Source organism: Notolabrus celidotus, unplaced genomic scaffold (genome assembly GCF_009762535.1).
Source record: "Notolabrus celidotus isolate fNotCel1 unplaced genomic scaffold, fNotCel1.pri scaffold_231_arrow_ctg1, whole genome shotgun sequence".
Classification (NCBI taxonomy): Eukaryota; Metazoa; Chordata; class Actinopteri; order Labriformes; family Labridae; genus Notolabrus; species Notolabrus celidotus.
The window spans coordinates 16,675-28,506 of NW_023260079.1; the positions used below are offsets into that span (position 1 = coordinate 16,675).

General features: G+C 35.8%; 1 protein-coding gene across 1 annotated transcript in view; it reads left to right on the forward strand.

The window, feature by feature from the left end:
• The first annotated feature begins 6,029 nt into the window (after positions 1-6,029).
• Positions 6,030-11,832, forward strand: part of vta1 (vesicle (multivesicular body) trafficking 1) — a 56,048-nt gene continuing 50,245 nt past the window's right edge. The window contains exon 1 of the mRNA XM_034678786.1: positions 6,030-6,255. Coding sequence (XP_034534677.1) covers positions 6,165-6,255 — 91 coding nt within the window. The 5' untranslated portion in view covers positions 6,030-6,164. The remainder of the gene's footprint in view (positions 6,256-11,832) is intronic.

Sequence of the window (11,832 nt, forward strand, 5' to 3'; positions counted from 1 at the left end):
ACAGAACGTCCCTCACAGGAGCTTTAAATGCAAACACAAACAGCTCAAGAGTTTAAAGTTTAATTTCTGTAACTCCTGCTTCTGTATTCTGTTTCTGAGCATCTTTAAAATTCATGTGACTTAAAGTCCCAGATTGTGTTTTTAAAAAGTCTTCATGATGAAGCTCTGATTGATTCTCTTCTTCCTCCTCTGTCCGTCCGGGCGCTCTGCCATCTGTGACAGAGAGCGAGAACATGAAGAGAGACAGACTCTGCCGGTTAAAGTGAACTTTGGTTCGTTTGTGCCTCTTGAAGTGCCAGAATCAAACGCTCCAGATGGCAACTTTAATCCTAAAGCCTCGCAGCGCCGGGAGGGGAATATAAGTTAGGAGAAATTAAACTAAAACCTCCATGAATCATGTTCGGAGTTTAACCATGAGCCCGCTTTATCTTTGTGAGACCACCCAAGCATTCACAGGATGTTTTGGCTGGTTTCCTTTGATTCAGACCAGGTGTTAGTCACCTAAAAGCTCCTCTGAGAAAAGAGCTGACCTCAGAGCTGTTCATGTGTGACTTCAGCCTTCACCTGCTGCTGTGTCGCCTGTTAGGCTTCACTAAGTGCTTTCTGCAATGAAAAGTGAATCTGATGATGAAGGCTGAAGTTTGAGACCATGAAGCTTTAAAGGGAAGGACATTTTGTGGTTTCAATCAGAAACAGAATACAGATATAAAGATTCACTGGTTTGAATGAGTCGCTGATTTCAACAGTCAGCTTGTTATTGCAGGTATCTCTTGTATGGGGCGCCGTTTCTAAAGTTGTGCACACTGAAAATAACATCTCTCCACTTTTAGCTCCAAAATGTCATAAAAATGTAGAGTGAATTTTTAAAAGTCACTTTTTTTTTTATCACATTTAGAGGAATATTTGTGATCTTCTTCACATTTAATTTTGCTGTGAAAAATATATTAAGTTAAAATAATTGTTAAATCACAGAGCAATATTTAACATTTATATTTAGCATTAAGATTGACATTTAGAATTTAGATTTACATTTAGCATTTAGATTTAGATTTAACATTTAGATTTACATTTAATATTTAGATTCATGTTTAACATTTATATTTAGCATTTAGATTTACATTTAACATTTAGATTTAGATTTAACATTTAGATTTAGATTTAACATTTAGATTTACATTTAATATTTAGATTCATGTTTAACATTTATATTTAGCATTTAGATTTACATTTAACATTTAGATTTAGATTTAAAATTTAGATTTAGATTTAACATTTAGATTTACATTTAATATTTAGATTCATGTTTAACATTTAGATTTATAGTTAGCATTTAGATTTACATTTAACATTTAGATTTAGCATTTAGACTTACATTCAACATTTAGATTTAGATTTAACATTTAGATTTAGATTTAGCATTTAGACTTACATTCAACATTTAGATTTAGATTTAACATTTAGATTTAGATTTAACATTTAGATTTAGATTTAACATTTAGATTTACATTTAATATTTAGTTTCATATTTAACATTTAGATTTATATTTAGAATTTAGATTTACATTTAACATTTAGATTTAGCATTTAGACTTACATTTACATTTAACATTTAGATTTAGCATTTAGATTTAGCATTTAGATTTAGCATTTAGATTTAGATGTAATATTTAGATTTATATTTAACATTTAGATTGATATTTATATTTAACATTTAGATTGATATTTATATTTAACATTTAGATTCATATTTAACATTTAGATTTACATTTAACATTTAGATTTAGCATCTGGATTTTGGTCTGAGAAGGGTTCTGGTCTCTGGAGTAGTATCCACCAATCAGGTGTCAGCAGGAAAAACAGTCTGTATGGAGAGGAACAGCAGGTGTTCTAGAATTCTGACATCAAAGACAGAATTCCTGAATTCTGTCTTTGATGATGTCAGAATTCTGAGAACAAATGGAACATTCCGTGAAGAAGGTCAGAGCTAAAAAAAACATAAGTGTCTCTAATCCTCTTTCATAGACCTCCATTCAACAAACATTGTAGACGTAGTTTTCTTCTCCTCTTGACTTCTAACTTTTGACTAATCTGCATCATGATGTTGTTATTTCAGCAAACTTAAGACCAGTTGATTACAAGAACATCAGTTCCTGTTTCAGGTTCATGCTGCTGAGGAACACCAGAGTGAAGCCTCTGTGGGACTTATTGTTTCCAGTGAAACTGAGACTCTTTCAGACTCTTCAGAAACAGATGAACTGGCCCTGCTCAGGGGATGTAATGAATCAATATCTGAGGGCTTTGATGTTGCGACTGAAGGGAGGCCTCAGCTGAGATTACTTCACGGTACCAGCTGACTACACAGGAATCATCAAAACGTTGGCAAGCAAAGAGGCAGGCCCGATCTAAAGACTCATTTTCATTCAAAATGAAGGAACGTTGTGAATTTGCATCAAATGATGTCTCAGCCCAGCTGCAGATCAGATCTTCTTGAAAGGCCGAGATGCACACTCCTTAAAAAAAACAGAATTGAACACATTTCTTACCCCGTAAACTTCTCCTGTTTGTGTTTGTGTTTGTGGTTTCGCCTCCTTTCTTCTCCTGCCAGTGATGGAAACATGCAGGATTAGAGGATGTCCGTCCGCAGGGTTGGAGGAAACCTGGACATTTAATGATACACTGAATGAATCCATACAAAGTGAACGTCTGTGTGCAGGTGTGAGCAGAAGATAAGCCCATCAATCCCACTCTGCTGGGGATTCTCAGGCCTCTTGTGGACTGGTGAGTGTGTGTTAAAGTCAATCATCGCCTACCTGCCGCTGCTTAAAAGCCAATCACTGAGCGGTCTCAGTCTTCTGTGGGTTCAGTTAGGAGACACACATAAAGTGATGAATAGAAACAGGTCTCGTGAAGCGTGTGGGAGGTCAGGTCTGATTGTGTTTGACCCTTCTCTTCTTTATGTAACAGGTTTATTAATGTTCAATGCCTATTTTGGCTGTGAAACATAAAAATGGCACATTTTTTTAAATTTCATGGTACTTTAAAGGAAATAAAAAACCTTCAGTGAGCTTTTAATCTCCCTTTTTAATCAGCAGGTGTTCCACTGAATGTAGAAGGATTAATTAGTTGAATGCTTTTTTATTTCTGCAGTTATAGTTATAGTTCTGCAGACAAACTGAATACCACCCCTGCAAATGTCAGTGCCCCAGTCTGGCCACGCCTCTCCAGCTGTCTTACCAATAAAGGGATAAAACTTAAAAAACTAAACAGTGTCAACTTGTTTGTGTATTTAGTTGGTAGCCAGATAACATATGAGAAACAAAACCCGCTTTATGGCTCTGCTATGGCTCACCAACCAACCAGGGTAAGTTTATTCCAAAAGCTAGCAGTCAATAAACGGACGCCACCATAACTTAACATTTTTAATAACTTAATAATAATATTAAAATCAATAAATGGATGCCACCATAACTTAACATTTTTAATAACTTAATAATAATATTAACATCAATAAATGTACGCCACCATATATTAACATTTTGAATAAGGGAATAATAATGTTAAAATCAATAAACAGACGCCACCATAACTTAACATTTTTAATAACGTAATAATAATATTAACATCAATAAATGGATGCCACCATAACTTAACATTTTTAATAACATAATAATAATGTTAAAATCAATAAATGGATGCCACCATAACTTAACATTTCTAATAACGTAATAATAATAGTAAAATCAATAAACGGACGCCACTATAACTTAACATTTTTAATAACTTAATAATAATATTAACATCAATAAATGGATGCCACCATAACTTAACATTTTTAATAACATAATAATAATGTTAAAATCAATAAACAGACGCCACCATAACTTAACATTTTTAAAAACGTAATAATAATATTAAAATCAATAAACGGATGCCACCATAACTTAACATTTTTAATAACATAATAATAATGTTAAAATCACTAAACATACGCTACCATAACTTAACATTTTGAATAAGGGAATAATAATGTTAAAATCAATAAACAGACGCCACCATAACTTAACATTTTCAATAGCGTAATAATAATGTTAAAATCAATAAATGGACGCCACCATAACTTAACATTTTCAATAACGTAATAATAATATTAAAATCAATAAATGTACGCCACCATAACTTAACATTTTTAATAACTTAATAATAATATTAACATCAATAAATGGATGCCACCATAACTTAACATTTTTAATAACGTAATAATAATATTAAAATCAATAAACGGACGCCACCATAACTTAACATTTTCAATAACGTAATAATAATATTAAAATCAATAAACATACGCCACCATAACTTAAAATTTTTAATAACATAATAATAATGTTAAAATCACTAAACATACGCCACCATAACTTAACATTTTAAATAACGTAATAATAATGTTAAAATCAATAAACAGACGCCACCATAACTTAACATTTTCAATAACGTAATAATAATGTTAAAATCAATAAACATACGCAACCATAACTTAACATTTTTAATAACGTAATAATAATAGTAAAATCAATAAATGGATAATACCATAACTTAACATTTCTAATAACGTAATAATAATGTTAAAATCAATAAACATAAGCCACCATAACTTAACATTTCTAATAACGTAATAATAATATTAACATCAATAAATGGATGCCACCATAACTTAACATTTCTAATAACGTAATAATAATGTTAAAATCAATAAACATAAGCCACCATAACTTAACATTTCTAATAACGTAATAATAATAGTAAAATCAATAAACATACGCCACCATAACTTAACATTTAATAACTTAATAATAATATTAACATCAATAAACGGACGCAACCATAACTTAACATTTTTAATAACGTAATAATAATATTAACATCAATAAATGGATGCCAGCATAACTTAACATTTCTAATAACGTAATAATAATGTTAAAATCAATAAACATACGCAACCATAACTTAACATTTTTAATAACGTAATAATTATGTTAAAATCAATAAATGTACGCCACCATAACTTAACATTTCTAATAACGTAATAATAATAGTAAAATCAATAAATGTACGCCACCATAACTTAACATTTTCAATAACTTAATAATAATATTAACATCAATAAATGGATGCCACCATAACTTAACATTTTTAATAACGTAATAATAATGTTAAAATCAATAAACAGACGCCACCATAACTTAACATTTTGAATAAGGGAATAATAATGTTAAAATCAATAAACAGACGCCACCATAACTTAACATTTTGAATAAGGGAATAATAATGTTAAAATCAATAAACATACGCCACCATAACTTAACATTTTTAATAACGTAATAATAATATTAAAATAAATAAACGGACGCCACCATAACTTATCATTTTTAATAACATAATAATAATGTTAAAATCAATAAACAGACGCCACCATAACTTAACATTTTTAATAACGTAATAATAATATTAACATCAATAAATGGATGCCACCATAACTTAACATTTTCAATAACGTAATAATAATATTAAAATCAATAAATGTAGCCACCACAATTTAACATTTTTAATAACGTAATAATAATATTAACATTATGAGAAAAAAGTCAGAATTTTGAGATTAAAGTCAGAATTCTAAATTTAATCTCAGAATTCTGACTTTAATCCCAGAATAATAAAAATTAAAAGAAATGTTGACCTTCATTTTTTTCATTTTTTTTCAGTGGCCCTAATCCTCTTCTGTATTTATACAGTGTGCGTGAGTTTGTAATGAAATCCTGCCTTCCTAACTCCGAATTATGTTCTTATCCCATATGGATTATTTCCCAACCTCTTCTAATATAAAGTAAAACAGGAGTTTTCTTTCACATAGAAGTCACAGAAACATAATACATTCAGTTTAAACCTCTCCAGCACGTGTTTATTGATGTATTCTGCATAAAGAAACGCACCTGTCATAACTCCAAGAAGGACACTCGGTGACGTCATCTGTCCCGCGTAGGCTGCCGCTCCTATTGGCTACAGACGCGGAAGTGAAAGTGAGGGGAGATACTTGCTATCAACAACAAGGAGCCTCTTTTCTTCTCAGTCATTGATGCCTTTCTGACTCCTGGAGGATTCTAACAGCAGACATGGCTTTACCGCCTCAGCTGAAGGCCATCCAGCACCACATGCGGACCGCGCAGGAGCACGAATCCCGGGACCCGGTCGTCGCTTACTACTGTAAGTTTGTGTGCTAACTGTAGCTAACAGCGTTAGCATGCCAGCTTTGTTTACCTGTGTGTTAGCTAAGCGTGGAACTCTGGTGTAAAGTCTCACACGGGAGGAACACTGTTTACAGAAAGGGTCTGTTTAAAGTCGGTATGTTTCCACTAAGACACGGGTTTAAGTCAATGTGGACCACAACGTCAGCTAGGTTAGAAGTCTGTTAGCATTTAAGCTAGCTCTGACAGTTGAAACTTCATTTTCTGACGTTTCTCTGACGTCATACCAGCTGTGCCTCCTTCCTCGTAGTTCTAACACTTATTTAAGAATCCTTCCTTGTTGTTCTAACTCTTATTTAAGGATCCTTCCTTGTAGTTCTTACATTTATTTAAGGATCCTTCCTTGTAGTTCCTTCCTTGTAGTTCTAACTCTTATTTAAGGATCCTTCCTTGTAGTTCTAAATCTTATTTAAGGATCCTTCCTTGTAGTTCTGACACTTATTTAAGGAACCTTCCTTGTAGTTCTTACATTTATTTAAGGATCCTTCCTTGTAGTTCTGACACTTATTTAAGGATCCTTCCTTGTAGTTCCTTCCTTGTAGTTCTAACTCTTATTTAAGGATCCTTCCTTGTAGTTCTAACTCTTATTTAAGGATCCTTCCTTGTAGTTCTTACATTTATTTAAGGATCCTTCCTTGTAGTTCCTTTCTTGTAGTTCTAACTCTTATTTAAGGATCCTTCCTTGTAGTTCTAACTCTTATTTAAGGATCCTTCCTTGTAGTTCTTACATTTATTTAAGGATCCTTCCTTGTAGTTCCTTCCTTGTAGCTCTAACTATTATTTAAGGATCCTTCCTTGTAGTTCCTTCCTTGTAGTTCTAAATCTTATTTAAGGATCCTTCCTTGTAGTTCTGACACTTATTTAAGGAACCTTCCTTGTAGTTCTTACATTTATTTAAGGATCCTTCCTTGTAGTTCTAAAACTTAATTAAGGATCCTTCCTTGTAGTTCCTTCCTTGTAGTTCTAACTCTTATTTAAGGATCCTTCCTTGTAGTTCTAACACTTATTTAAGGATCCTTCCTTGCAGTTCAAACTCTTATTTAAGGATCCTTCCTTGCATTTCAAACTCTTATTTAAGGATCCTTCCTTGTAGTTCTAAATCTTATTTAAGGATCCTTCCTTGTAGTTCTGACACTTATTTAAGGAACCTTCCTTGTAGTTCTTACATTTATTTAAGGATCCTTCCTTGTAGTTCTGACACTTATTTAAGGATCCTTCCTTGTAGTTCCTTCCTTGTAGTTCTAACTCTTATTTAAGGATCCTTCCTTGTAGTTCTAACTCTTATTTAAGGATCCTTCCTTGTAGTTCTTACATTTATTTAAGGATCCTTCCTTGTAGTTCCTTCCTTGTAGCTCTAACTCTTATTTAAGGATCCTTCCTTGCAGTTCAAATTCTTATTTAAGGATCCTTCCTTGTAGTTCTGACACTTATTTAAGGATCCTTCCTTGTAGTTCTAACACTTCTTTAAGGATCCTTCCTTGCAGTTCTACCTCTTATTTAAGGATCCTTCCTTGTAGTTCTGACACTTATTTAAGGATCCTTCCTTGTAGTTCTAACACTTCTTTAAGGATCCTTCCTTGCAGTTCTACCTCTTATTTAAGGATCCTTCCTTGTAGTTCTACCTCTTATTTAAGGATCCTTCCTTGTAGTTCTGACACTTATTTAAGGATCCTTCCTTGTAGTTCTAACACTTCTTTAAGGATCCTTCCTTGCAGTTCTAACTCTTATCTAAGGATCCTTCCTTGTTGTTCTAACTCTTATTTAAGGATCCTTCGTTGTTGTTCTAACTCTTATTTAAGGAGGTATATCTGATCTATGAGGGTATGATTTGGGGTTTTTATCAGGCTGTATCCGCCCTGCTATCTGATCAGCTGCTACCTCCTGGTCTCATGTGTTGAATTACTGCAGTCACTTTATCTCCTCTGTCAGCATGACTGTGTGTGACACAGTCAGAAAGTCCCCCACCTGGCTGTTAGCTGCTGTAAATTCCTGGTCCAGCTTGTTTCTAGCAGACAGTCATGCTAAATATCTCCACAGTCAAACATGTCTGGCTCAGCTGTGAAGAATGAGCTCCACCCTGCAGGATCAGAGGCGGCTGAGTCACACAGAAACTATGAGAACAAAGTGCCTGAACTGTAACTGAAGCTGCAGGTAGGTGTAAGAACAGGAAACTGGAAAACTGGACAGCGTTATTTTACATATTCATCCACAAGTATTCACACATTTGAAGAGAGATAAAGGATATGGTTCAACGTTAAAAAAGGGAATTTTTAAGCCCAGAGATAAATACACTAATTCCTCAGTTTGAATATTTTGATTGTGGATTTGAAAGCAGAGACAGAGCACTGGATGGTTTTCTGACAGTGCAGGTTAGTAGTTAGAAACATCCATCCATCCATTATCTTGACCGCTTATCCCGTTAGGGGTCACGGGGGGGCTGGAGCCTATCCCAGCTGGCTTCGGGCGGAAGGCAGGGTACACCCTGGACAGGTCGCCAACCTATCACAGGGCTAACACAGAGAGACAGACAACCATTCATGCACACACTCACACCTACGGGCAAATTAGAGTGACCAATCAACCTGAGCATGTTTTTGGATTGTGGGAGGAAGCCGGAGAACCCGGAGAGAACCCACACATGCGCAGGGAGAACATGCAAACTCCACACAGAAAGGCACCCGCCCGGCCGGGGATTTGAACCAGGAACCTTCTAGCTGTGAGGCAACAGCGCTACCCACTGCACCACCATGCAGCTAGTTAGAAACAAACAAAGGAAATAAGAAACTCAAGTAAAATTAAAATAGATAAATACATCAAATACATTTCTAGAATTACTACCATAATCCCTCCTCACAGGTAGAACTTGAGACTCATTCAGGCTGATGTTGAAGTTTGGTTCCATGCAGAGCTGATCTGCACTCATCAGCGTCTCCTGCATGGTCCTGAAGCCAGAACATGAGTTTGAGGCTCATGTCTCCAACGTGTTTTTAATTCACGTATCTTATCACTACTCTTTCCACTTCATCTTCACTCTGATTAAAAACATTCACGACACAGTCGGAGCATCACTGCCATGTATCTGTGGTTATTTTCAATTTTCAGCGTTTGATGTCCGCGGAAAGCTTGATTGAGCTCTTCTGTGGAAACACAACCAATCAGGCACTCAGCATGGCTCATTACTGATCCCTGATTGGCTCCAGATGACTGAGGGTGAATGTGACAGAGTGAAGGAAAGGCGGACGACCAGAGGAGAGGTGGATTAGACTGAAAGAGAGTGCTGATGTATTGTATGTGTGGAGTAATTATGTTTATCACCAGAGCAAGCCGTACAGATTCTTCTCTGGATATTTTCAACATATTTCCCTCTCTCGCTGTCAAACATCCACCCTTTGGATTTGAAGCCCTTAAAGCTAACATATTAAAGCTAACATAAAGTGAAGAGAGCTTGGCAGGGCGGTGATTTTCGTATTTACTTTATAAATCTTGTTTTCAATGGCGTGATGACAGTGTTTGCTTTTAACCTCGGGGCTAAAAGCAAGCTCTTTGTGAGAGGTGCGTTTACTTACTCGGAGGGTTTTGGTTCTCTCTGAAGAGGATGTCATAAATAAGAACATATTTTTTTGGCACTGAGGTGCTGAAAGTGTTTGTTTTTGTTTGGAGAGGAGACGACCTCGGCGTTAATGGTTGGACTCTCTCCATTAGTTTCTATATTGAGTCCAAGATGAGGTTTTTAAAGTTTGACAGTCGTGATGCGTCTGAAGCTTGAATTGATGTTACGTTTCTCTCTTCTTGTAGACGTGTTATCTCTGGAACAAGGCTTCGGGCCCAAGGATTAACTGATTAGAGTTTTGTCCATAGGTCAAAGGTCACTGTAATCTCTTGAAGACCTGTTTGGCTGGAAATCAAGAATTTATTATTTCACATAAATGTCTGAGAGGATAAAACGATCCGAAGACGTGAGGTCACTCCAGGCTCCAGGGTTACTCGAGGCTGTTCTCCTCAGACCCTTTCCAAACAGAGCAGGTCTAGACCGTACTCTATGTTCTATTATCAACAAAGACCCAACATCAAGACCGGATAAGATCCAGTCCCATCTTACAGACAGGACTCAGTCTGATCTCATCTTAATCCACCATGAGCAGAGCACTTTGCAGCATTTAGCAAGTTAAAGTGGCAAGGACAAACTTCCTTTAACAGGCAGAAACCTCCAGCAGGACCAGACTCATGTTAGACACACATCTGCTGAGACTGTGTTGGAGAGAGGGATAGAGGGAGATGAAGAGAGAGAGAGATGATAGTGGGGAGATAGATAGTAGTAGTTGTAGCAGCTGGAGTCTGGCACGTCCACAGCAGCAGAGATCCAGAGGAACCTACGAGACAAGGGAGCTCAGGGACTCCAGAAAGGTCTATGGTTAGTAACTTTAATTGGACAGGAAGAGTTAAAGTAAGAGACAGGCAGAGAGAGGAGAGAGAGGGAAAGACAGGATCCCAGTGTGTCAGTCTAAGCCTATAGCAGCATAACTAAGAGCTGGTCCAAGCCTGATCCAGCTCTAACTATAAGCATTATCAAAAAGGAAAGTTTGAAGCCTACTCTTAAAAATAGAGAGGGTGTCTGCCTCCCAGACCCTGACTTGACCTTCCATACTACTTTTAGAGCCACCAACCACTTACCTGGGCTGAATCTCTGGTTATATCCGGACATAATGCTCTAAAGCTCTACTACCTGGATGTAAACAAGCACAGAAAACAGATGTCGTCTTGTAGCATGGCGTGGTTTGTCAGTATGTTGACCTCTACGAGTTTGAGAGAGGGATAGAGGGAGGTGAAGAGAGAGAGAGAGAGATGATAGTGGGGAGACGGATAGTAGTAGTTGTAGCAGCTGGAGTCTGGCACGTCCACAGCAGCAGAGATCCAGAGGAACCTACGAGACAAGGGAGCTCAGGGACTCCAGAAAGGTCTAAGAAAAGAGAAAAGAGAGGGAGACCAGAAGAAAGAAAAAGAGGAGAATAAATGGTAAAAGAATGACAGAAGGAAAGGACGGGATAGGTAAAAGAGACATAATGGATGAAGAAACATGAAAAGAACAGAGAGAGAAAGAATAAATAAAGGAAAGAAGGAAGGAAGGGGAAAAGGAAAGAAATAAGTATAGAAAATAAAGAAGACAAAGGATGAAGAAACATGGAAAGAATAAGAAAGAAAGAAAGAAAGAACGAAAGAAAGGACATCAGGGAAGAAGGAATAAAAGTAAAAGGGAAAGAAAGAAGTATATAAAAGAAAGGAGAAAAAAGAAAGAAAGAAAGAAAGAAAGAAAGAAAGAAAGAAAGAAAGGACAGCAGGGAAGAAGGAATGAAGGAATGAAGGGGAAAAGGAAAGAAAGAAAGAAGTATATAAAAGAAAGGAGAAAAGAAGGAAATAAAGAAATTAAGAAGAAAGATAGCAAGATAGATAGATAGAAAGAAGGAAAGAAGGGAAAAAAGGGAAGAAGGAATGAAAGGAAAAAGGAAAGAAAGAAGTATAGAAAAGAAAAGAAGAGAAA